Genomic DNA, 27,572 nt, shown 5'->3' with positions numbered 1-27,572 from the left:
ATTGATAGGAATGGATTCGAGTTCCACCCATATAACTGTAATTCAGATTGAGAATATTGCATTAAGTGCTGGGAATCAAATTAACTTATACAAATCAATGGATAAGCCTAAAATCCAATAAAGATACATTTCATGAGTATGAAAAAAATGAGTAAGGTATATCTTCTACACCAAAAATGTTTCTGGTATCAAAAATAAAAATCTAAAGGTCTTGAAGAGATGTTTTATTTTGTAGATACTTGGCATATAAATAAAATAACCTTTTTAAAAAGTGATATTAAAAAGTAAGAATTCAAACCAGCATTTAATTCTTTTTTAAAAAATTATCCTTTAGCCTGTGTTTATTCCTTCCATTAATTTTGAATATTTTAAATGGTATAATACAGTAACACGTGCTGTAATTGAGTCCTTGCTTCTTAGGTGTAGAACAGTCTTTACTTTCTTCAGTGGCCAATTACCTGAAAATGAGAATCATTAACATGAGCTTTATTTAACAAGAGCAAAACTCAACTTTCTTTGCAACAGACATGAAGTAATTTAATCACAAATCCTGATGATTGAGAGAAAATGAATTTACTTAGTCAGACAGTCTCTATTTGGTAGCACTTATGGGAACAGAAATGATCTAGATTTAACTTTAAAAGTGGAATTCAATTATAGCTGCCAGGATTCTGAGTTGATCTGGTTAATTCCAGCCGTGAAGATACATCTAGGATATTCTCTGAAGAAAGGAGGCCTTGAGTGACAGCTTAGCAAAAATATGAAATTCCATGTTCACCTCACCTCTTACTTTTCTCTGAACTGTGTTCTTTAGTTTCCTCCAACAAAGAAATTGAACAGTTTTACAGAGTTATGGGTATGTTTTCTTTGTAAAATGTTTAATGAAGTTATATCAGTTGCAAGGATGGAAAAATATGTTGGAGTCTGGTAGTAACTCAAATAGGTAAATCCTTCTCTGGAAACTTCTTAGGAAGTTGAGTCTATGAGAAATACTCAGACATAAAACTCCTTGGTAAAATAGGTTTGGGAGATAAGATGGTTTACATGTAAGTTGTCTATCAGTTTTTGTTATTGTGGCTATTTTGATTTTATTTGTTTGTTTTTGAAACATAGCCACCTATTTCCCAAGAACTGAGTATGTCATACTCTAGAAACAACCACTTTTTACGCATCTGTTTTCATCAAATTCCTTCTACCTATAAAGCCCTCTAAAAACTTTGTGCATTTGAAGTTTGTCCTTCCAGACAATCCCCTCTTTGTGTATTCTCTGAAAGTCTGAAAACAAATGAGGACAACTTGAAGGTACAAGTGTCTTTCTCAGTCTACCCCTTGCGTATCAATATGCTCAACAAAGAGTTGCATTCAAAAATAGATAAGTTATTGAGTACAGGTCAAATAAAAATGAACTTGTTTCTTAAAGGAGAATTCTAACATAATCAAGGTTAGTGTTGATAAAAATGAAATAAATGAAGAAAAGATACAGTTTTAAAAATAAAATGACCACTGGGGGAAAAGAAAGTAAAGCATAGTTTAAATCAATGTGTTCCATCACTGAAAAAGGACGTTAGTAAGAAACTTGGCTTGTTATATATTTTCAGTTCTCTGTTTACATTCAGAACTATATGGTTTAAAAATATTGTGGTTTCTTCTGAGTAAATGTTTCTCAAATCTTCAAATGTTCCTTTGGTTCATACACAGTAACCTTTTTAAATTTTTTTCCCAAATGTTAACCATCCAGATGCAGAACCATGCAGTGAGTCCTCAAATACTTACCCCTCAGATTCAATCAGCAGCATCATTTTACCAGCCTGCTTCATCCACCTAATTCCAGACATCACTTCTAAATACTTCATTATAAATTTCTTTTTATATAAAGACTAATAGTCTTTTAAAAGATATAAAACACCTGTAATCCCAGCACTTTGGGAGGCTGAGGTCGGTGCATTAGCTGAGGTCAGGAGTTTGAGACCAGCCTGGCCAACATGGAGAAACCCCGTCTCTACTAAAAATACAAAAATTAGCCAGGCATAGTGGCACACCCCTATAGTCCCAGCTACTTGGGAGGCTGAGGCAGGAGAATCGCTTGAACTTGGGAGGCGGAGGTTGCAGTGAGATCACACCACTGCACAGCAGCCTGAGCAACAGAGCAAGACCTCATCTCAAAAAAAAAAAAAAGAAAAAAGAAAAAAAGAAAAGATATATAAGCAACAATTACTGGGAAAACTTTTCAAACAAATATTTCAGAAACAGTTGGTCATGTTTCTTATAAATTCTTAGTGGGAATCCCAGAAGCTCTTTTCCAAAATTGTTTTCTACTCTGAGCACCTACTCTGGGTGATCCTTCCTTGCCTTGAGTTCCTTTATCTTAAGGATGATTCAAGAGAATCCCTGACCCCCACACCTAGTGTCTGCAATTCTGAGAGGTGGCGATTTTAACCAATCATCTGTTTATCAAATTTTGAGCAAAAATGTCAAAATGAGCAACAACAACAACAACAACAACAAAAATGGACATGAGAATTATGTAGTAAAATAGTGTAGACTGAACAAAAAATGCTTGGGGGAGAAAAAAGCCAAAGAATGAGTTGTGTGGCTATCACTGGAAGGAAAGAAAGGGTCCAATGTATAGATCCAATTCATTTCCAAATATTTTCCCACTAAAGATTGTGGAGGTAAATATATTGATGGACTCCATAATCACTGATTTAAAACTTGTGATTTATAATTACAAGTTTCAGGTGATTTCTAAGAATGCCTTTTCTCTTCTGAGTATACCAAAAAGAACCCCACAAAATGACAATTACTGATATGTTTTCTCTTTGAACTTTGTCTCAATGGTGTTCAAAAACTTTGATGCAATTAATCAGTTCATAAAATACCTTGTTATCAAGTTTAATTGCCTTCACAAAACAGTCATTCTTCCCGAACATTCTCCTTTAATCTCTCATTAATGGTAGAGTGCTAAATGTTTCCCTTTTTTCTATTATTGTTTATTTAATAAAACTTTTGATAAAACCTCTCCTTTTCTGGGTCATGCAAATTGATGTTTTTGTGGTAGCATTTGATCTTTCTAGGAGGCTTGATGTACTTGATAAGCTTTCAACTTGTTCGTGAAAGTGAGATTTCAGTTATGTTAGGCAGAGCTTTGAAATGGGGTTTTCTTTCTTCATAACTTTCCTGAAAATGTGACTCTTCATGCGACCAAACAGAGAACGTTTTATTAACTAAAGAGAGAATTAATGGCACCAAGTAAAGTAACTCAGCTGAAAAGGTTTTGTTTGTTTTCTTTCTTGGTTGTGTGTGGTTTTTGTTTTTTTGTTTTTTAAACATTTACTATTTCTTCATAAGGATGATGTATATCAAAACCTCCAAAAAGAGGTCAGAATAGCCAGTCTAAGTAATCAGTACCGCTTGGCCCAGTATTTAGCTAAATAAATAAGAATGTAAGTGTATTTCTGTCTCAGAAGCTGGCCAGCAAATTTGCTAAGTGATTGATTTGATGCTTATTTTCTGCATGGACTTCTCATTTCCTTCAGGGCCTGTCCTATGGGAGGAAATCAGTTCAGTCAAGCTGACTAAGCCCTATTTTACGTTTGAAATTTTGGAAAACTTTGAGCTTTGAATTTTTGGAAAACTCCCTTTCCCAGCAGGAATATATCTCCAAAGGATTTCCATTTATCATGACCCAAAGAATGCAACTTGCTCTGAAAAGACTGCAGAAGTTCCATATGTCCAAATCCCAGTACATTCCAAGGACAGAAGTGAAGTCAACATATGCATGGCAGGCACCACGGTTTTGCTCACACTAATTCTGGGTCTTTTTGCATCAGTATTCAGTGTTGGAGCAAGTCCACACAGAGAGCCAGGGCTGTGTTTCTTCCCTAGCCCTACGTAGGCATTGTCATATTTTAATTTCAGAATAACCACCTTCTTTGTCTTAGTGCATTCAGGAATTGAGGAAAAGAATAGAGATTTTTCATTTCAATACACAATTTCTGGGATGATTGGAGGAAATAGAGAACCATGGCACATAAAAATGTGTGATAAGATCGCAGAAAGAGCACTTAACTAAAGGCTATAGTCTTGAGCCAGAAATTGTCTCTCCACTACTCTGGGCAAGTTGCTTCATCTTTCTAGGTCGTTTGTGGGATGGGAGCCTTAAACTCCTACAATTCTCTAGTAAGAATAAAAGCAACTTTGTTTTGAAATCATTCTAACTCAACAGAAGTTGAAGTTATGCTGTCACGTTGGAATCTCTAGTTATAGACTAATTATTTTCAACATTTATTGTCCAGGACCCCAAATTACGTGAACTTTTGGATGTGGGGAACATCGGGCGCCTGGAGCAGCGCATGATCACGGTGGTGTATGGGCCTGACCTTGTGAACATCTCCCATTTGAATCTCGTGGCTTTCCAAGAAGAAGTGGCCAAGGTATGGTGGATGGAAACCGCTAAAGCTTATCATCATGATCTGAATGCTTGAGCTATCATACTAATGCCTGCAAAAGACTGAATTTTTGTTATATTTAGCATGTGTTAAAACTTCACCTAAAAATAATTCAGCTGCCAAGTATAAGTGCAATTAAAACACTTCCAAATAATGGCATCGACTTAAGAATTATAGAGATTTTTTTCATTAAGAATAAGCCGGCCGGGCGCGGTGGCTCACGCCAATAATCCCAGCCCATTGGGAGGCCAAGGTGGACAGATCGCTTGAGGTCAGGAGTTCGAGATGAGCCTGGCCAACATGGTGAAACCCCTGTCTCTACTAAAAATACAAAATTAGCCAGGCGTGGTGGCAAGCACCTGTAATCCCAGCTACTTGGGAGGCTAAGGCAGGAGAATTGTTTGAACCCAGGAGGTGGAGGCTACAGTGAGTCAAGGTTGCACCACTGCACTCCAGTCTGGGTGACAGAGTGTGGCTCCATCTCCAAAAAAAAAAAGTTTAAGGTATTTGATGCAGTTTCTTTGCATAACAAAATACAAATAAAACCACATTCTATTTCATCTAAACACTTTCTCCCAAGTCATTCTCTCTTAGCCTCATCCCTATGCTACTTCTAAGTCCATCTCATTTCCAGCTCTCTCCTAGGGAACAGACATCTTCAGCCCTTTTTAAACTTCTTAATCCCTGGGCAGCACCTAGTCCACCATAATCCATGTAGTAGTTACTCAGTTAACATGTAGAAGAATGAAAAAATAACACTTCAAAACAAAAACTTTAAATAATAATGAAAATAATACTTAAATAAGAACAAACAATATTTATTCAATTGTGGACTAGAAAGATAAATTAGATATAGCCTACCCATTGAGGTGCTGCTATTCCACTAGGAGCGAGCCTTTCAGATACTTACAAAAATAGCTAGAAAGCAGGTGTAATACAGCAAACAAGAAGCTGTGAACATCTGGGACCCCTGGATTCAAGTGCAATGCTTTCTCTAGAAATGTCCAATTGTCATTGAAAGAATACTGAAATGAGCATATTTTAAAAAGAACTTTCTTTTTCCATTTTTTTTTTTTTTTTTTTTTTGAGACGGAGTCTCACGCTGTTGCCCAGGCTGGAGTGCAGTGGCGCGATCTCGGCTCACTGCAAGCTCCGCCTCCTGGGTTCCCGCCATTCTCCTGCCTCAGCCTCCCGAGTAGCTGGGACTACAGGCGCCCGCCACCGCGCCCGGCTAATTTTTTGTATTTTCAGTAGAGACGGGGTTTCACTGTGGTCTCGATCTCCTGACCTTGTGATCCGCCCGCCTCGGCCTCCCAAAGTGCTGGGATTACAGGCTTGAGCCACCGCGCCCGGCTCTTTTTCCATTTTTATAGTTTATAAAATACTAGTGATAGTCCTTCTCCTTCATATAACTTCCTTCAAGAGTTGAGAATATGAATCTAAGAATACTTTGAGCCTGTGTATAATATATATGCCTTACAGAGCTTGTCATGTCATGCCTCACAGCTACAGGGTCACTTCATGTCTGTGGGTATTGTCTGAATATTGTGATCTACAGTTTTTTAACCCTCAGTGCTCTGATGATTTTCTGAGCTACACCAGATATGCTGGCCTGCTTTCTTGCTTTCTTTTCTTTCTTTCTTTCTTTCTCTTTCTCTTTCTTTCTTTCTTTCTTTCTTTCTTTCTTTCTTTCTTTCTTTCTTTCTTTCTTTCTTTCTTTCTTTCTTTCTTCCTTCCTTCCTTCCTTCCTTCCTTCCTTCCTTCCTTCCTTCCTTCCTTCCTTCCTTCCTTTCTTCCTTTCTTCCTTTCTTCCTTTCTTTCTCTTTCTCTCTCTTTCCCCCTCTCTCTCTCTTTCTTTCTCTTTTTTTGACAGAGTCTCAATCTGTTGCCAGGTTGAAGTGCAGGTAGTGGCGTGATCTTGGCTCACTTCAACCTCCACCTCCCGGGTTCAAGCCTACACGCACATGCCACCATGCCCAGCTAATTTCTGTAGTTTTAGTAGAGATGGAGTTTCACCATATTGAACCAGGATGGTTTCAATTGGCCTGGTTTCTATGTCATTAGTGATTATTGGCAGGGGTTTATTTCTAACACTTATGTAATATTGACTTTAATTCTTATAATGGGATGCACAAAATGCCAACTAGTTTTAATATTCTAAGGTTTTTAGAAACTATGCTTTCCAAGTATTTTATAAACAGAATCAACTTTCTCTCTTTAAGAGCCAAGTTACTCATTTATTTCTATAGTATCATTTATACTTGGAGAGATTTCAGTTCAATGAACATTGTCTATGTGACATATACTTTATTTCCCTGCATATGAATAGATGGATAAATGAGTACAGAAAAAAACAGATTCTAAATGTTTGCAAAATATTTTTAAAATATCTTTCCCCAAATGAACTATATTCCTTTTTTAAAAAGTGACCAATTTATGGGATGCACTAAATCTCATTTAAAAGCATGCAATAAATGGCAGTGGCTTTCAGGGAAGCTTTTGCTAAGAGTGAATATATTTATATTACACATCAATCTGCATATCTTAAGTTGCATTAAGCCTTTGTGCAGTCCTATCTAAAATATAGTTAATTTCCTCCTCTCTGTGGGTTCCTACCCACTAATTTTCCTTAGGGATTTTTATCTCCAATCCTTGTAATATTCCCCATCAGGAGTGTATCTGCAGAGATTTTCCCAGGGGCGACTTGATGTTCCCGGTATAATTAATGAAGCTATGGAGAATACTTTGCCTTCCCTGGCTGTGATGTTCTGTAGAGTATTTCCCCCTGCCCCACTGAAACTGCTCAGCCAGAAACTTAAGATTTGCAAGTACTACTGTTACCTTGGAGCATCAGGTATCACAGTCACCTAGGGAGCCTGTTAAAACACACATTGTTGGGCCCCAGCCCCAGCAGGTCTGGGATGGAGCCTGAGCATCTGCATTTCTAACTGGTCCCCAGGTGATGCTAATGCTGCTGGTCCAGGCACCACACTTTGACAATCTCTTCCTTAAAGAAGCTTGGGCACAGTATTGCCAGATCTTGAATTTTCTTCTAAAAGGAGTTGCAGAATCCATGAAAGATGTTAAATATTGGCAACAGTTGTTTAAAAACACTATGCGAACCAAAAAAACACAAGTATGGTCTGAGTAAGACTTGGGGGCTTCCATAGGCAGCTTTTGTTCTAGATTCACATTAAGAAAATTATTGTGCTAAATAAAACCTCAGGTCCTGACCACTGAATACAATGGGGAAAGCACGTAACATTATCTTGCAGAGCAGAATCAGCACTCTCCACCACATTTGTTCATTCTCTAACTTCCAAACCATTCCTAGAGCCCTCTGGGTGCTTAAGAAATGTGACCTTTTAAGACAACATTTTTCAATAGACAGAGAACCCTCTGCCCCCTTAATGGTCATTGTGGACATTTTTCAGAAGTTTTATAATAGGTTACTTTTTTTGTGACTTAGATTGTATCCTATTCTTAACCACAGCATCTCTCATCCCTTATAAAGGAAAGAGGTACAGAATAATATAAAAGAAAATCTTTTGGATGTCTCCAGATTCCATTTTTAAACACGTAACTTGAAAATTAAAGAATAAGGGAGACAAATCATGCCTTTGGGCCAAATTTAAAAGTCAAGAAGAATACAATCATTACACAATGTTCTACAAGTTTACCTTACAACACTCAACCCATTAATTCAACAAATGCAAACCAAGCAAATGAGAATTTACTGCTGGAGGAGACAAATATGGGGTTTTTTTTTCTTGCTGAAAAAAGTAAGACTTTGTTGCAAATAAAATATGTTGCCCTTAAAGGCCATAATTTTGGCTCTTCTTGAGAAGGAACTAAATGGGACAGAACTCATATCCACGAGTTCTGAAATTCTGGCCCTAGGAAGGAACACAGTAAAGGGGAGAGAGCCCTAGAGAAGATGTCTATAAATCAGAAATGTTAGCATTAATCTTCTGCCAAATGGATATGAGCCTTCAAGTCCTTTGACAGTTTGGGTACATTCTTCATCTATAAAATGAAGAACTTGGATTCATTCACTCATTTATTCAACAACATTTTGTTAAGCCTTCTGCAATGTACCAAGTTCTATTCTAGATGCCGGGGGTAAAGCAGTGAAGAAAACAGATAAAGACCCTTGCCGAAGTGGAGCATACATTCTAGGTGGGAGACACAATGAGTAAAATAAAGAAGTCAGTCACGCAGTGTATTAGGAAGAGATAGTGATATTGAAAAAAATGAGGTAGAGATGGAGAGTGCAGTGGAAGAGGGCATTAAATAGGGTGGTCAGTGCAGCCATCTCTGGGAGGTGAAACTTAAGCAAAGACTGGAAGGAGGTGAGGGAGCAAGTCAGGAGGATGTCTGGAGAGACAACACTGCACTTGCACTACAGCCCTGAGGCAAAAGATAGTCTGGTGTACTTGAGGAACAGCAAAGGCCAAGTGTGACAGCAGCTAGGTAAGCAAGATTGAGGGAAGGAATAGCAGAGGGAACTGAGGAGGCAATTGCAATTGATTTTGCTGTAGGGTGGCATAGGCTTTGGAAGGACTTTGGCTTTTACTGTGAGTGAGATGGAAGCCATGAGAGGGTTTTAGCTGAGTATAGATGTGATTTGACTTAACATTTAATCAATAATGGACTGCGTGGCAGAGGGGAAATAACGGAAGCAAGCAGATTCATTACCAAACAATTGAAATATTTAGGTGAGTTGCTAGTGACTTAGACCAATGTGGAATGTGGAGGAAATAAAAAGGAATCCAAATTTGCATGTATGTATACACATACACATGCACGCACACACACGTATATTATAAAGGAGGAAGTGACAGCATATGTTTATGAATTTTATGTTGCATGTGAAAGAAAGACGCATGGAATCAAAGATGATGTTAAAGTTTTGGCCCAAGAGGCAAAGATAGAAATATCATTTACTGACATAGGGAAAATATAAAATAGAGTATAATTTTTTGTTTAGGAATATATAGCAGAAGTTCAGTTTTGGTCATGTTCAGTTCACGTAAATTTGGGGGTCATTGGGTGTTTGATTGTATTAAAAAGTCATCATACTTTTTAATGAAGCTGGATGAGATCAGCCAGGAAGTGACTGTAGATAGAGGAGACATCCAAGGGCTGAATCATTGACACTCTAACATAAAAGGAAAGAATCAGAAAAACAGAAGCTGAGAGGAGGCAGCCAGTTAACACCATGCTCATGGGAACTGAGCCAGATTATTTAATGTTTTATTGAAATGTAGCATACACAGAAAAGTGCACAGTTTCTTACTCTATACACTGATGGAGTTTTGGAAAAGGAATATATCCACCTAATCAACATCCAGATCAAGAAACAGAGCACAACCAGCACCCTAGATATCCACCCTACCTACTTACCTCTATATTGGCAGTTAACATTATAGATTAGTCTTACCTGTTTTTAAAATATCTGTAAATGAAATAATACAATAAAATCTTTTTGGTCTGACTTCTATTATTCAACATTATATTATGAGATTTAAGAGATTCTTCTATATTTTCTGTGTGATTGTAGTTTGTCCATTCTCTTTGCTAAGTAGTAGTCAGTAATTTACTTACAGTTGGTAGACATTCAGGTAGTTGTGAGTTTAGGACTGCTATAAATAACGATGCTACAAACATCTGCCTTTCTGAGAGCTGGATATTGGAGTATAATGACTGGTCATAGATCTTTATGTGTGCTGCTTTGATAGATACTGTCATTTTCTCAAACTTGTTGAGCCATTTTGATTTTTAAATATTATTTCACACATAGAAGAAAAATTTAGCAGAGGATCTCTGTACATTAAATTATTAGATTTTGAAGTAGCTGTCACAGAAGAAATGCGCTCTCTGAAAATATGTTCTATAATCTGAACATTAGTCTTTAGTGTTTGTAATTTTAGATTCTTCCCCCTCTGTAGTTGTGAGTTTCTTGGAGAGTTTAATTCACTTATCTCAAGGGTATGAGTATGATTTTCTGGAAGTTTTCATTAACTTCATCTGTATCAGTTTCTTGTGCACAATCTAAATAACACACCTGCTCTCTGAATTTCCTAACTAGCTCTCACATCTCTTTCCTGCTCCCCCTTCTTCCTGCCGTCTTGTTAAGCCCTTGTCAGGTCTAATGTACAATCATTACCTAGCTATTTCCTGAAATTCTCTCACACTTTGCTCTACAAATCTACCTGCTTAGCTGCATAAGAATGGCCTTTTAAAAAAATAAACTCATTCCTGATCATATTTTAAATCATTTTCATTCTCTGTTGCCTGCAAAATGAAGTTTCTGTGCATTTAGTGAACAAATATTTATTGAGGGCCTAGTATGTGCCAGGCATCTCACTGGGCACCGAGGGTTTATCGTGACTAAACATAGCCCCTACCCTCAGGTACTGATGGTTCACCGCTTTGACTGTTGCACTGTTCTGCTCCAGCAGTTCCTAACTATTGGTGATTCTTCTGCCTTTACAATTTTAATAGTAATGCCTTTATAATATGGTCATTTCCTACACTGCCTTTCTCTCTTTTGTCCACCAAGAAAAGTCCTAGGACTCCCGAGGCACTCAGTATCAACTCAGTTCATCCATCTCTCGCTCCATCTTATGACTTCCATGAATAGCCCACTGTTCTTTCGTCTGTTGTTCTGTGAACCTTGAACATATTTTCAATTAGTTATTATACTGTAATTATCAATCAGTGTGTCTGATAACCTATCCTGTATTTGTGAGCTGATGAAAGTCAAAAACAATAGTTTAGTCTGTTTTGTATTCCCAGGATCTAGCTTAGTGCTTGGCTCAATAAATGTGGGAGGTGTGAGAAAGGAAAGGATGGGAAAGGAAAGGAAGGAAAGGGGAAGGAGAAGGGAAAGGAAAAGGAAAAGGAGAGGCTTTTGAATTCTTGAAAATAAGTGATAGGTCACGTAAAATCTAAGAGTCATAATGGCTTTTAACATCATGTGCTCCAATCTTTTCATTTAGAGTTGGGAGAAATTAAGGCCCCCTAGCAAATTGGTTGCTCCAGGCTTTTCCCAGAATAATTCTCTCTCCAGCTTGTCAGGATTCTCAGTAGGAGGACCCAGGTGCCATTCATTATGATGGCTTCCATTTTCCTAATCTTTTTTTTCCCAAAGCTAACCTTATTACCACTCAGAGTTACTGTGACTGTCACTTCCTTACCCAGAAGTTGCTCCACACTTTCTTAAGCAAATGAAAATAACTTCTATTTACCAAATAGTTGACACCTTTCAGGCCAAGGAAATGAGAGAAGATGTCACAGAGAGGGGAATTTCTTTTAAGCAAAAGACATTATAGTCTATGAAATGAAGTTAGGAAATAGAAAAGAAAGAGGGGCAAGTGAAGGGGTCTGCTAAGGCCACCTCCAGGCCATTCATCAAAAACTTCAGGAATTTTCTTAGAATTGCTCTAAAATAATAGTATTAGCTATTTAAAAGTGACCTCAAGAGACGTGAGATTCTTATATTTTTTTTTATTCTGGGAGCATATGCATTGAGGTAAGAGTTTTCAAACACTTGCGTATATTCTGTACAAAATGTACACTTTATCTCGTTTCTATTTTGAATTTCAAACCAATTTATGATGAGTAAGCAGCAGTAGCTGTAAGTTTGACTTTAAATGATGAAAAATCGTTAAGAAAAGAAAAGATGATGCCATAAATTGTGTTCAGCAATTTGTTTTGGGACATAATGGAAAACTGTGCATGACTTCCTTGCAGGTAGAATACATGTGCCAAAAAGATCACTGTTTACAAACATGAAAAGTTAGATCCACAAGTTATTGTGTTTTGTGAGATCATCATTACCTGCTATTCCTGACCTTATTATATTTAAAAAAAAATGCCTGTGTCGTCTTAGGCTATTCCTCCACCCAATCATAAAAAGGACAAAGTTCTTACTATGTCAGTTCATTGCACTATTAGTCTTGGAATTTTATAGTGGTAGGTGTCCTTTGCTGGAGAATGAGATTTACTCTACATTCTACACTTTTTGGATATGTGTCAGGCAAATGAAGGATGAACAACTTAAACTTTTGTATTGTGAAAACATCGTCTATCTGGAACGTTTGTTTAAAAGCTCATAAGTCAAAAGAAAGACATTCATATTGAAAAGATTTTTATTTAAAAAAAAAAAAAGGCAACTGGATTTCAGTCTCTCCCTTACACTCACAGAAGCAGCAGCAATTGCTATTCTGGTGATTGTGGAAGAAAGCACCCCTGCCTTCTGTCTCCTGGGTGTCTTTTCTGCATTTGCTAAGCAAGAGCTTTTTTGGATCCAGACAGTGTTCAGTGGTGCCCACATAAAAGCAATTAACGTCAAACTGAAGGGAAAATGTCAACCCTGAGTCATAGAAATGATTGTGATTTCAGACTGTGTGCTACTGTTAGTACAAACCCACCTCTCCCCAGAAAAAGAAAACAGAAATCTGCATCAGCAATAGTATCTCTTCTTTCCTTCCATCCACTCCATTGCACAGAGACAAGCTACTCTTCCGTGTACCTCTGTCTGCCTGGCTTCTGATGCCTGGCAGCTAAGTAAGCCCTGATTGCATTACCTGTGCGCCTAGCGTGGAAGCAGGAACACAGGTACCACAAAAAAAAAAAATCACCATAACTTTTTGGAAGGAAGAAGAGTTCTAAGAAAATCTGGCTTCCTTGATTAAATTTCTACCTCCACATATAAAATATTGGGGATGGCAGGGGAATATTGACATACTTTGAGAGAGGCAGGTTGATCTGTTTCACCTTTCACCTTGATATTGGTTGCCATCTTTAGTAGTTAAGCCAAATAATGCCCAATGAATAAGCTGGCACTACGAATTAAAAACACTTTTTGAAAATACCATGCTAATAATTTTCCTAACGACTGTATTATAATTTTCATTCATTCAACAAGTATTTACAGGCATAATCAGCCAATGAAAAGGAGAAACCAGAAGAGGGAAATTAAGGAAGATATTACAAGAAAACATCTGAGAGCTAAACAAAAGTACTGGTCTTAAAGTCTAAATAGCAAGTATAGGAATGGAGTAGGTTCAGGTAATCAGTAGGAAACTAGAAGATGACAGATAAATGAAAAAGACTTAATTTTTTTTCTCTCCAAAAGAAAGTTAAGGTAGAGGGGTGGGGATAAATGTACCAGAAATGTATTATCCAAATATCAACCATGCTAAAACATGTAAGAGTTTCAACAACTGAAGAAAGAACTTAAAAAGATCCATATATACTTGTTATTAGGAATGTCCCTTTGGAGAGCCATGTGGGTTACGGTGTTAGAACTAAAACAAATAATCTGATATATTCTAATATATGGCCCAGCAGAAAACTAGAGTTGCAATTTCATACTCATGTAAATTTTTATTGGACTTGTTTTAAACTTTCAGAATCAATTTATATGCAAATAAAGTCGTAATTATGAATGCTGAACAAAGATAAAAACTGACAATTTAAAAGTGAGTTTAAGCTAACAAGAGTTGGAAGTAAAAGGAATGGCAGGTAAGTGTCCTCCTGTCACAGAGGAGCCAAGGGATACTATTTTTAATGAATGGATCAAGAGAGTTTGAGTATGTTGCTTGAGTGTTTAGAGGTGACAGGGAGGAACGGGCATGAGTGATAGAACTCTAACACAAGCAAGGAGAAAGGGCAGGTGAGAGATGGAGTCAAAGATTTAAAGCCTCCTCAATCAGAGCAGGATATTATAGTCGAATTCTAAAATCAGTCAAGAAAAAGCATTACACGCGTGCACACACACACACACACACATGAAAAAAGCATCACACACATATATATATATTTATATATATATATATATATATATATAAATAGAAATATGTAAGTAAACCCCAGAAATTTAAGAACAGAAATGCTGAAAATAGTTGTTAAGAAACAGAACTAGGACATAGAAGTGATCATTGCCTTTCCAACCCCTCTGAACAACTTTTAAGAAACTCTGTCTCTGTTTCATTGATAAATAATAGTTTTTTAGGTTACTATCATTTAACAAGCATATGTTACACCTGTCACTGGTCTAACATGAATTACCCCAATTCTCCCAAAAGTCCTATGAAATAAGTTCTATTATTACCTCCATTTTATAAGACATATGAATATTGGAGGACAAATTTTAAAAGACTTGTCCAACATGATTCTGTCACTCAGGACTTGCATTTGGCCTGGACTAACAGAAAACCAAATCAAACAATAGCTGAGACAAATTAAGGATTTTTAATTTGTGTTTTGTTCGGTTTTGCTTTTCTTTTCTTTTTTTTCTCATGTAGCCGGAAGCCTGTCATGGGTGCCACTGGCTGGGGTGGGCATTGTGGGTGGTAAGAGAATTTACCAAGACAGTAATAGGTAAAGAAAGGCAGATTTATTAGAGAAAGTATGAAGATATGTTGCAAAGGTGCAATGGACAGCACAGCAGAGAAGGAGCTGTCTGCAAAGAGGCAGGGATTGAAGGGAAGTTTCATAGGGTCATGATGGAGGGGCTATGTGCAGAATGAGGTCATGCTGCTGGAGTTACTGGGAGTACGTGCTGAAGGAGATATTTGGGAACAGAATGTTGTGCCAGCGGCTTGTCTGTGATTAGCCATCTCAGATTGTTCTCCCCAACCTAGGGCGCTTTCCTCAATGTTGCTTACTTATCTTAGGACTCCACAGGTGGTCTCTGGCACTGATTCAGGAGCTCAGGGATAACAAGGCTGAGTGAGGGCCCTGTGATTCTCGTGGCCTTTTTCTCATAGATCGAGATGACTCTGTGGCTCTATTCCATTTACGTTCCCTACAGTAAAAGAAAAAGAGCACCTATATCAGGAAACACATTTTCCCAGAACCCTCCAGCAGGCACCTGCTTACGTGTGATTTGCCATGTGGCACATGGTGGTCATCCAGCTGCTAAGGACATTGGAAAATGGATATATTTTTTCAGTTGGACATATTGTTGGCGTGAGTACTGTTGGGTCTCTGTTAGGAAAGACGGATAAGATATATATTAGATAGCATTTAGCAGAAGGTCCCAGCTAGAAAATAGTAGAATGGTGTTCTGAAATCCAATAAATTATATTCATAATAAGCTAGAAAAAGGATCTGCAATATGAAAGTCAGGAAGAGCCATTAAATAAACTGATATCAATATTTTACTTTTAAATTAGAAGACAAGAAAAAAAAAAAACTGTGTTTAAGAGTCACTATTCCATGGCCTTCACAGGCAGCGAGAATGATCAAAGATGGAACAATCAAGGCCAAAGGCAAAGAATCATTCTCATAGCAGAGGAAGAACTAACAGGATTGAGTTACCGAAGGTCAAATACCCTCTTCATTTGAAGAGAAGAATCTAGCTTGCAACAAGGTTTAAAATAAAGTTGTAAGGTATGATTAAGGTAATTTAAAACAAATTTATTTCCAAATGAGAAAATTGTATTTCAGCAGAGTTCTGTCATTAAATTATAAGTTAATGAGGAACTACCTGTGCCTAGTTCACTAATCAGTTTTCAAGTAATGCAGTTTTAATTTTGTCAAACTGATTTCATAATAAGCAGATAAGCAGCATGCTTAATGGCCAAGAAATTGCGATTGCTCCCCTTTTTCTGTTTCACATACATCTTACTAAGGAAATTAGCAGTGTTTTTTTTTTTTAAAAAATCCTTTTTTATGTGATCTTTTCAAATGGAATTATTTCTGTAGTGAACAACAATATCAATTATTATTAAAGACCCTATTTACATTTATTGTCTATGGTACACAGCACTGAGGCAGATACAACCAAGGTAATAATTAACACTGAGGCTGCTAGGATTCAAAGGCATAATAGCAAGTGTTTTCATAAGAGTGACATGAGACTGTTGGAAGAATCTTTTCAGGAATGTGGTGGATTGACATGAAATCCACAGAAATGAAACTTTGGGGGTTCCGTATATGAGCACACAATTAGCATTTTCTCAGTTGTACAAATGAACAATGACTCAGGAAACTAGCAGGAGGGAAGGGAGGAGGTCTCCCCAGTGGATGCTAAGAATACACCTGAGACTCCCGGTGATACAACTGTAATCGTCTCATTGTGAAAAACTTCAACAGAAACAAATATCTCTCCGTTCTTCTACTCTGTGCCATGGACGTTGCTCTTTGGGGGAGTTTTAATTTTTCCTGTTGAAGAATTCGCTTTAAGTTCATTTTCATTTTATTTCGCCACGTTAAACTTTTCCCATTTGGCAGAGGAATGTCAAGAGGACTAGGACATGCTAGAACTGACAGCCTGGACTCTTCCTTAGACGATCAGGATACCATTTAGCACAACAGTGCTTCACTTATCTGAAAAAAAGATGCTTGAGCAACAGTTCTTCAGAATACAGCCCAAAACATCAACCAAAGCATAAGTATGTCTACCTAGCCAACATAGATGCCCAAACCCTTACACAAAAGCTTCTGTACTTTATTAATCAGAGAACTTGCTAGTCCCATGTTATATCTAGGACTCCTAATGTTTGCCAACTATTCCAATATAGTTCATGTTACAACAGAAATGCATAAAGCCAGTATCACAAGCCCTCTAGCCAAAAATGGTTATTGAAACTTATAACAATAGAGGAGATATAAAAACTAATTTTAAAAGACATAAATTATAAAGCATGGAAGTCAGTTGCTTTCATTTACACATTCATTTATGCAGTCAACTCAGTGATTATGAATCTATTACCAATTTTATAAAAAGAATGCGAGGCAGAACTATGAGATCCCACGTAAGTTATGAAACAACACACACCCTTTCCTTCTGTCTGCTTTCCCACAGGGCTCCTACGTAATGGGCGTATGCCATGTTTGCTATACTCTCCCCTCTTCTGGTCACTGCTTCTTTCCCAGATCCAATTACTCTGTTGTCATGGACAATGCTAGGTTCTTACCTGATTGATTGTTCAAGAGGTAGACCAAACAGACCTTTCCCAGCATTCTTGTTATTGAAAATGAAGGAATTAGCCAGACCTTCTCTGGTGGTGAAAGACATCATATGTGACAACTCTTGGTGAAGTTGGTGGCCCAGGGGAAGAACCCGTCAGTAGGGAAAAGAAAAATGCCCTCAGGAAGAGAGCAGCGTAATGGCAATGAAGAAAGCCCGTGTGCATTCAATCTCCAAATTCCTGATGATCGTGTATTATAAATGCATTCTTTGACTGCAGTTTATCTAGTTTTTCCTTCAATTACAGGCAACGACACAGTGCCCTTAATACTTTCTCCTATTTCTTAAGTTAGAGTAGTGCTTTTGTCAACTGTAGCCTAAAGATATTTGAATAACATTATCTGAAAATAATTATGCACCTTTCCTTGATTTGAGCAATGTTATTATGCTAGTTGTCCTAATCATGACAATATTGAGTCCTAATATGTTTCCTAGCTTTTGGTTTATTTGGGGTATTTTCATAATTATGTATGATTGGCAATCATTTCTTTTTGAGTATAAGATAAAAACAAGAACACTTTGACCATGATGTAAGATCTTCACTGCTACCTAACACAGAAAAACTGTACCAGAATTTTTTCCAAAATTCTAGATGTTCAGTATAGTATGATAAGTGCAGTGAGTTATCAGATAGTCCTTTCTGATTTTAACAAAAGGCTTTCCAGCTCATGTGCCATCTTTCACCATGAAAAGATTCTTCACTGCGTCACTAAGACAAATGCTCAGCAGGATGAATTCTAATGCATGCCAGTAGTGAGAGAAATGTATTCAGCCAGGTGAGGCAACGCTGGCTGAGTCACACAATGTTCCTCCTTACGCACGTCACACACCACCACCCCCTTATGAGTAGAGGTAATCAGAATGACACCATTATCAATGACAGCAATAGGAGTTTGCCAATAAATAAAAAATAAACATAAAACACTAAAACATAGTTAGGACCTTTACATGTCTCACCAATATTAAAATATCTTGTTTTAAATTATTATATATCCCAGGAACTTTTAAATATTAATTCAATAGAGGACAAGATAAACAGTGAAACACAGATAATTTTTAGGGCAATGAAACTACTCTATGTAGTTAAATCTCCCCAACTCTTTCTAATGCTGTACCTATTTCTGGTGTGAAACTAGCCCCTGGTAAACATACAAAACTATATGTTGCTCTCAATTATAGATACTTTTACCCATGCAGAAAGTTGGCAGGGAGCTAGAAGTGTCTAAAGCTTGGCCATGAGCCTACAAAATATTACACCAGAAACACATTTTTGAAACCAGTAGTTATTATTCTTAGTTTAAAATTATCTATTTTCAGGAAAATTGATTTTTAATTTGTTAGATAGTTATTGTGAAATGCTCTTCTGTGTCTGCATAAAGCTTGGCGAGCAATAATTTTGCTTCTGTCTTGCAGCTATTCTGTACTGTCTTTTTAAGTCCTCTGCCAACACACAGAGTTCAAAGTCTCAGTATTTCTCACCTGGACTACTGGACTGTTACAGCTTCCTACCTGAGTTACTTTTCTTTGGATTCTCAGCCTCAAATCCATCCTTGACCTGGCTGCCAGATAATCTGTCTGATATGCAGCCTAGCCCCGGTATCACATTTTTTTACCAATTTATCTCCAAACACTTAAATGCTCTTTATCCTCTGACCACAACTCTACTTTGTTGTTGCTACCCCCTCTCTCTTTTCTAATTCCTATTAGACTACTTTTTGTTTGCTCTAACTCCTGCCATGTTAGCTCACCTCTGGTTCTTTTCCCAGTTTTCTCTGCTCAGGATTCCCTCTTTTCTTCCCGATCACTCTATGTTCCCTGCTCCTCCAGTTCCATCTCGAATGTTACTGTATTATGTGACAGCATATTATCAGTGCCTTAAGTCAGGAAGCAAAAAACAAAAGACAAATCAAACAAAAGTAGAAATAACAAAAAAACAGGTGTCAAAGCAATCAAACTAAAAGACATTATTTCATTGAAGAGGGAGCCGAGTTAACTACAACAATATCAGATGATGACCTAGCTCTTGTGTCATCTTCTCTTGGAGAATTTTCTAGGGGTTTGGGCCCAGAATGTGTTGCGTGTTCCAAATAATCACCCAGAATGGAACTTCTATATTTGTTTGTAGACTTGCTCTTTTCCATTATCTTGGAAGCCTAGTGAGATCATTGCTTTGTGGTATGAGGTAGGGATTAAGATTAGGAGAGTAGTGAGACATTGACAGTGTTGGGAGAAGGGAGAATACTGCATATTGTGTGGCATTGTGATTGACTGTTATAGAGAATTTCTAGAACTGTAGTTAACAGTTAAAGATATCAGGTATAGCTGCTTTGGCATGAATAGTAGAGCAGGAAGATTACGTTTGCATGTTCTGTTGGAAACATATTTGGTCATATGTTAAACTTTTTTCTTTTTTTTTAAATTTATTTATTATTATTATACTTTAAGTTGTAGGGTACATGTGCATAACATGCAGGTTTGCTACATATGTATACTTGTGCCATGTTGCTGTGCTGCACCCATCAACTCGTCATTTACATCAGGTATAACTCCCAATGGAATCCCTCCCCCCGCCCCCCTCCCCATGATAGGCCCCGGTGTGTGATGTTCCCCTTCCTGAGTCCAAGTCGTCTCATTGTTCAGTTCCCACCTATGAGTGAGAACATGCGGTGTTTGGTTTTCTGTTCTTGTGATAGTTTGCTAAGAATGATGGTTTCCAGCTGCATCCATGTCCCTACAAAGGACACAAACTCATCCTTTTTTATGGCTGCATAGTATTCCATGGTGTATATGTGCCACATTTTCTTAATCCAATCTGTCACTGATGGACATTTGGGTTGATTCCAAGTCTTTGCTATTGTGAATAATGCTGCAATAAACATACGTGTGCATGTGTCTTTATAGCAGCATAATTTATAATCCTTTGGGTATATACCCAGTAATGGGATGGCTGGGTCATATGGTACATCTAGTTCTAGATCCTTGAGGAATCGCCATACTGTTTTCCATAATGGTTGAACTAGTTTACAATCCCACCAACAGTGTAAAAGTGTTCCTATTTCTCCACATCCTCTCCAGCACCTGTTGTTTCCTGACTTTTTAATGATCGCCACTCTAACTGGTGTGAGATGGTATCTCATTGTGGTTTTGATTTGCATTTCTCTGATGGCCAGTGATGATGAGCATTTTTTCATGTGTCTGTTGGCTGTATGAATGTCTTCTTTTGAGAAATGTCTGTTCATATCCTTTGCCCACTTTTTGATGGGGTTGTTTGTTTTTTTCTTGTAAATTTGTTTGAGTTCTTTGTAGGTTCTGGAAAATTCAACAGCCCTTCATGCTAAAAACGCTCAATAAATTCGGTATTGATGGAACGTACCTCAAAATAATAAGAGCTATTTATGACAAACCCACAGCCAATATCATACTGAATGGGCAAAAACTGGAAAAATTCCCTTTGAAAACTGGCACAAGACAGGGATGCCCTCTCTCACCACTCCTATTCAACATAGTGTTGGAAGTTCTGGCTAGGGCAATTAGGCAAGAGAAAGAAATCAAGTGTATTCAGTTAGGAAAAGAAGAAGTCAAATTGTCCCTGTTTGCAGATGACATGATTGTATATTTAGAAAACCCCATTGTCTCAGCCCAAAATCTCCTTAAGCTGATAAGCAACTTCAGCAAAGTCTCAGGATATAAAATTAATGTGCAAAAATCACAAGCATTCTTATACACCAGTAACAGACAAACAGAGAGCCAAATCAGGAATGAACTCCCATTCACAATTGCTTCAAAGAGAATAAAATATCTAGGAATCCAACTTACAAGGGATGTAAAGGACCTCTTCAAGGAGAACTACAAACCACTGCTCAGTGAAATAAAAGAGGACACAAACAAATGGAAGAACATACCATGCTCATGGATAGGAAGAATCAATATAGTGAAAATGGCCATACTGCCCAAGGTAATTTATAGATTCAATGCCATCCCCATCAAGCTACCAATGACTTTCTTCACAGAATTGGAAAAAACTGCTTTAAAGTTCATATGGAACCAAAAAAGAGCCCGCATCTCCAAGACAATCCTTAGTCAAAAGAACAAAGCTGGAGGCATCACGCTACCTGACTTCAAACTATACTACAAGGCTACAGTAACCAAAACAGCATGGTACTGGTACCAAAACAGAGATATAGACCAATGGAACAGAACAGAGTCCTCAGAAATAATACCACACATCTACAGCCATCTGATCTTTGACAAACCTGAGAGAAACAAGAAATGGGGAAAGGATTCCCTATTTAATAAATGGTGCTGGGAAAATTGGCTAGCCATAAGTAGAAAGCTGAAACTGGATCCTTTCCTTACTCCTTATATGAAAATTAATTCAAGATGGATTAGAGACTTAAATGTTAGACCTAATACCATAAAAATCCTAGAGGAAAACCTAGGTAGTACCATTCAGGACATAGGCATGGGCAAAGACTTCATGTCTAAAACACCAAAAGCAACAGCAGCAAAAGCCAAAATTGACAAATGGGATCTAATTAAACTAAAGAGCTTCTGCACAGCAAAAGAAACTACCATCAGAGTGAACAGGCAACCTACAGAATGGGAGAAAATTTTTGCAATCTACTCATCTGACAAAGGGCTAATATCCAGAATGTTAAACTTTTTAATGACTCTTTATCTGTTTGTAATTCAAGGAAATAGTAAAAAGTGTTTAGTTATTGAAGGGAAACATAGCAATTTTCTATTTATACAAATTTTAAAAAGCAGAAAAAATCTTTGTGTACAAAGAACATCTCCTTAGGAAAAGAGTAGTCCCTCAGGGACTTGAATTTACTTATGTCATTTTTACCCAAAAAAGGGATAATAAAACAAAACAAAACAAAAAACCTTTGGCATACACATTGAACTAATGTGTCTTCCTGGAAGCCAAGCTAAAAGCATGTGTCTAATGACTGTGCAGTATTTAAGCTAATGCAAGTGTGATTTACATTTTTCAGGAATGGACAAATGAGGTTTTCAGTTTGGCAACAAACCTGCTGGCCCAAAACATGTCCAGGGATGCATTTCTGGAAAAAGCGTAAGTCACTCTAATTTTATTGCTAAGGGCGTTGCTTCTTCTGAGTCAGTTTCCTTTCTCCTTTGTGAGTCTTCTGTTTATGCCACACTGACTTCTCACACTGATGAACATAAATTTTCCTTTGGGATTTGTTAGAGAACTGATACCTCCCTGGTTCAGAACTGGAAGACTTCCAAGAAAGATTGCTCTTTCCTCCAAGCTGCACATCCGTGTTACACCTGGGCTGAACTCGCATGAATGTCAGTGCTTTTGACACACAACAAAGAGACACTTCCAAATCCTGGCAGCTGTGCTCAGAACTAAAAATTATTAATATCGGATAATCCTCTGCTTCTACATCTGCGTGTGTCCTCTCAATTATTAATCTGAGGAACAGCAGATGTTCCTCATTTCTCTAGAGTTATAGATCTCTGATAGATGCTACAATACCTTTCCTGACTACTTAAATCAATAGGCTGATGTCCTGATTCCATTCCATGTAGATGATCCCAGCAAGTGTTAGTAAGAAAATAGAAAGGATCTAAAGGAAAGAGAAGAAGGAAAATAAGGAAAGAAAAGCAAAACAAATTGCCAGATCACTCTGGAATTGCCACAGCCTTTCTAAAGCTTCTTTGACCAAGGAAAATAATGACTTAGGCAAGATGAGCAGCAAGGAAAGCTGGTTGTGTTCATTTTGGAAGCTGTGGCTGGTCAGGAGGTTAGGAAGTCTTTAAATCAAAACCACAAGTGGAAACATTAATAGGTGGTCCTCTATTTTGTTTAACAGAGTTGTCTTCCCTCTTCTTATGTAAGACATACCCATCATTCCAGACATAATACCTCAGCCACATTCTTTTTTTTTTTTTTTTTACTCTTCTATGAATTCCTTTTGCTTTTAGTCAATATCTCAGGTCTTCATTTAAGGGCTTTTTTATGGGATTGCCTCCTCTCCTGAGTTTGTTACCTTAAGGACTCTTCCTTCATGCCTCCACCTCTTCCCTTCCTTTCTTCCTGTTTCTTTTTACCTTGTCTTTGATTTTATCATCCTTCTTCTAGAATATGTTTTCCAGGCAATGTTTCTAGAACATTTGTTCTTCCATGCAATGTTAGTTAAAGGGGACACAGAGGTACATAACATGTTTTATCTGAAACACAGCACGTTATTGCTAGTTGGCTAATCAATCTCTACTACAAATGTCTATTCCAGAAAGATGTCTCCCTATGAATAGCTACTATGCACATGTCTTTTGGTGAACATATTGTGAATATTTTTGTTGCGCACATCTAACTTTGGGATTGCTGGGCCTTAATGTGTACAGCTTCCTGAAGTAGAATTCCTAATGTATGCATCCATCAACAGTGACCTAGAGTGCTCATTCTGAGAATGAATATATAAGCAAACAATAAGCAAAATATGGTTAGATCTCAGAAACATACTATTGAGTGAAAGAAGCCAAACAAAAGAGTATGATTCCTTTATGTAAGGTGCAAAAACAGGCAAAAGTAATCTATGCTATTTGTAGTCAGGATAACAGTTCCCTTGGGAAGGGCTTCTGGAATGCCGCTAAAGTGACAACATTCTGTTTCTTAATCTGGGTGCCAACTGTGGAGACTTGGGCAGTTTGTGGAAATGTCACAAAGTGTACAAAGGCATGGGCTTTTTTGAGTGTATGTTATTCTTCAAGAAAAAAAGCCTTTTTAAAAAAATCAAACCCTTGTTTTTCTGCTTCTCCAACAGCTATACTAAACTTAAGCTGCAAGTCACTCCAGAAGGGCGTATTCCTCTCAAAAAGTAAGCTTTGTGAGCATTTCTCATTATTCATTTTATTTTCCTCAAAGATCTGAATCCGTGCCATGGCTCTGTTTTGTTTCTCCAGCAGCCTAAGTGGGAGTGTGGAAATGCGTGGTAGCCCCGTCCTCCCTCACACATGTCTCATGTCAGTGCAGCTGCTTTCCTCATAGACATCTCCCCGGGGCTTCCCTTTCCTCTGGCATTATTTTCAAGAAATACCAAAGCAGGAAGTGGGTGGAGGAAGTGGAGGGACCCTTGCTGCTAAAACCAAAAGGCCATCTGAGATTCAGATCTATTCTGGGAGTGGAAATTGGCTGACCTCAGTGCCTCTTTCTACCAAGATGGCTGTAGCCCTCAAGCAGTGGTTGCAACCTCAGATGCTAACTGGAGCCAGGCAGGGAATATAAATGACGAAACAGGTCAGGAGGAAGAGGAAAAACTAAAGAGCAAACCTTGTCTAAAGGAGACAACAGCTCATCTCTACCATATATCCTGTGGGACTGGTGAGCACCTGGTATTAGATTGTCTAATGTCTTTATGGAACCCATAAACCTAAATTAGTATATTAAATTGTGCAGTACTTAAGTTTTATTTTTAAATCAAATTAGTAACGAAAACAAGTCCATCTCTAGGTCATATTCAGCCAAAAGTCTTTAACTTTTGACTTACAAGCTACTAGAAAGCTTCTGCGAATACACAAATTAAGCCAAGCACAGTGGCTCATGCCTGTGATCCCAGCATTTTGGAAGGCCAAGGCAGAAGAATTGCTTAAGGCCAGGATTTTGAGAGCAGCCTAGGCAACATAGTGAGACTCCATCTTTGCAAAAATTTAAAAAAATTAGCCAGGTGTGGTGGCACATGCCTTTAGTTCTAACTACTAGGGAGGTTGAGGTGGGAGGATCACTTGAGCATGGGAAGTGAAGACTGCAGTAAACTGGGATCATGTCACTGCACTCCAGCCCGGGCAACAATGTGAGACCCTGTCTCTAAAAAAAAAAAAAAAAAGAAAAGAAAGAAAAGAAAAGAAATTAATTTAAAAATAAACAGAAATTAAAAATTAAATTTATTAATAACGCAAGGTACACCTTGGGGCAGTGGGTAGTAGTAGCAAGGGGACAGAATAAATAAGGATGTTTATTTTAGCGCTTAATAGTGGAGATTATTTAATACAATATTTTTTAACTGGGTCAGCACCATAGTCCTAAAATATTTATTTTTTACTGGATACCTTAATTTTAAAAAGCACACAGGTTGATGCAAATGCATGGAGGAATGTATCTTTTCATTCTTTAAATATGAATAACAAATAGATTTGACTGAATGGAATATTTTGAGTTGGATCATCTATTAGTGCTGTGATCCATGTGCCACTTAAACCTCTCTCCTTTGTTGTGTTCACTTCACAGCATATATCGCTTGTTTTCAGCAGACCGGAAGCGAGTTGAAACTGCTTTAGAGGCTTGTAGTCTTCCATCTTCAAGGGTGAGCATGTTGTGTTATGCTATAGTCTGAATGTTCAGCCCTTCCAAAACTCATGTTGAAACTTAATCTCCAATATGACAGTTTTGAGAAATAGGGCCTTTAAGAGGAAAATAAGAGCCTCCATGATTGATGGGATAATGAATTAATGGATTATCATGGGCGAGGAACTGGTGGCTTTATAAGAAGAGAAAAACAGACCTGAGCTAGCATGTTTTTCCCTCTCACCATCTGATTCCCTGTGCCACCTCTGCCAAAGTAGAGAGTCCCCACTAGCAAGAAGACTTTTGCCAGATGTACCCTCTCGACCTTGGACTTCCCAGCCTTTGAAACTGTAGGAAATACATTTTGATTCCTATATATTATACAGTTTCAAGTATTCTGCTATATGCATCAGAAAACAGAGTAAGACTGAAAATTGGTACCAAGAGGTGGGGTTTCTGCTCATAACAAATATCTGAAAATGTAGAAGCAGCTTTGGAACTGGGTAATGAACAAAGGCCGAGAAAAGTTTATAGAGCAGGCTAGGAACAGTCAAGACTCTGACGAGGCCTCTTTTTACTCCTATAACTCCAATCAATATTTCAATCTAGAATGACCATTGCTTTTTGTAGATAAAAAAGTTACCTAATAAGGTAATATTTCTAAAATAGCCAAAAAAAGGCTAGCATTATCAAGATGACAATTTGAAATGTGGTTTCAAACTTATTCACAATAAACGCTTCTTGATGTTTTTTTTAAGATATTAGCTAATGATAGTGTTGAGTTAAGAGGCGAGACTCAACTCTGGTGGTGGGGTATGGACACCGGACCAAATTAAGGACCAGCTGAAACGGGGGAGCAGAAGCAGCTTTCCATAAAATATGCCCATGTCAGTTTACCATTGCCAGAGCAACACTGAGGAATTACTACCCCTTTCCACAGTAATGACCCCATGACCCAAAAATTACCACCCCATCATAGAAATTTCTGTATTAACCACCCCTTAATCTACATGTGATTAAAAATCAGTACAAATATAACTGCAAAACTGGCTGAGCTGCTACTCTCAGCACACTGCCTATGGAGTAGCCCTGCTCTGCGGGAACAGGCATGGAGCTGTAACACTGCTGCCTCAGTGAGGTTATTTTCTTCTACCCTACCACTCGCTTGTCCTTGAATTATTTCCTGAGTGAAGCCAAGAACCCTTGCAGGCTAAGCCCTACTTTGGGGCTTTCCAGCCCTGGGTCAGTGTGAAGCCATTATGTTTAGGAAGATATCTGAAATATTGATTTCATCTCACCTTAGCATTTTAGAATGTTTAAAGATTTATAAGCTATGTACACAACTAGTATGGTGCTGTGTGCTTATAAATAAATTTATCTACCTACTCTACAGAGTTGTGCTCAGAAAGTTTTTACTGAGAGGGGTGCAGGATCTAACTAGTTTGGATAACACTTACTTTGCTCATACGGTGGTAAAGTAAGTGAGAGGACAAGCATGTAACATGCTTTTTGTTTTTATGCCTGACACATATAAGGTACATGATGCACATTAACCACCTCAAATGAAACAATTTGCTTTCATTTTGATTAATTTCTACGTTACTGGCTCTAAAATGATTTATTACTATTGTTTCTGGAAGTCCATTGCATAAAACTTTTTTCTCATGCGGAGCTCTCCTTTCTATTACAAATTATTTTTATCTTAGTATCTAAGCAACAAGGCAGCATTTACCTAAGGATAACATATAGGAAGAACTTTTGAGCCCCTCAAAATATGCCAGCAATATTCAAGTTGCACTAAATAAGGTTGCAAAGCCATTCTTAG

The 27,572-nt window shown here is 37.7% G+C and overlaps 1 protein-coding gene across 3 annotated transcripts in view; it reads left to right on the top strand.

Annotated features, from left to right (window-relative positions):
• Positions 1 to 27,572, top strand: part of PLCB1 (phospholipase C beta 1) — a 752,445-nt gene that overhangs the window by 492,096 nt on the left and 232,777 nt on the right. For all 3 annotated transcript variants that reach the window (XM_015149373.3, NM_001257867.1, XM_028827440.2), the window contains 4 exon segments: positions 4,296 to 4,433; positions 22,434 to 22,513; positions 24,231 to 24,284; positions 25,691 to 25,766. In XM_015149373.3, coding sequence (XP_015004859.1) covers positions 4,296 to 4,433; positions 22,434 to 22,513; positions 24,231 to 24,284; positions 25,691 to 25,766 — 348 coding nt within the window.

This window comes from Macaca mulatta, chromosome 10 (assembly GCF_049350105.2).
Source record: "Macaca mulatta isolate MMU2019108-1 chromosome 10, T2T-MMU8v2.0, whole genome shotgun sequence".
NCBI lineage: Eukaryota > Metazoa > Chordata > Mammalia > Primates > Cercopithecidae > Macaca > Macaca mulatta.
The sequence above is the reverse complement of the archived record's forward strand: the minus strand, read 5'-3'. Positions and strand labels throughout refer to the sequence as shown.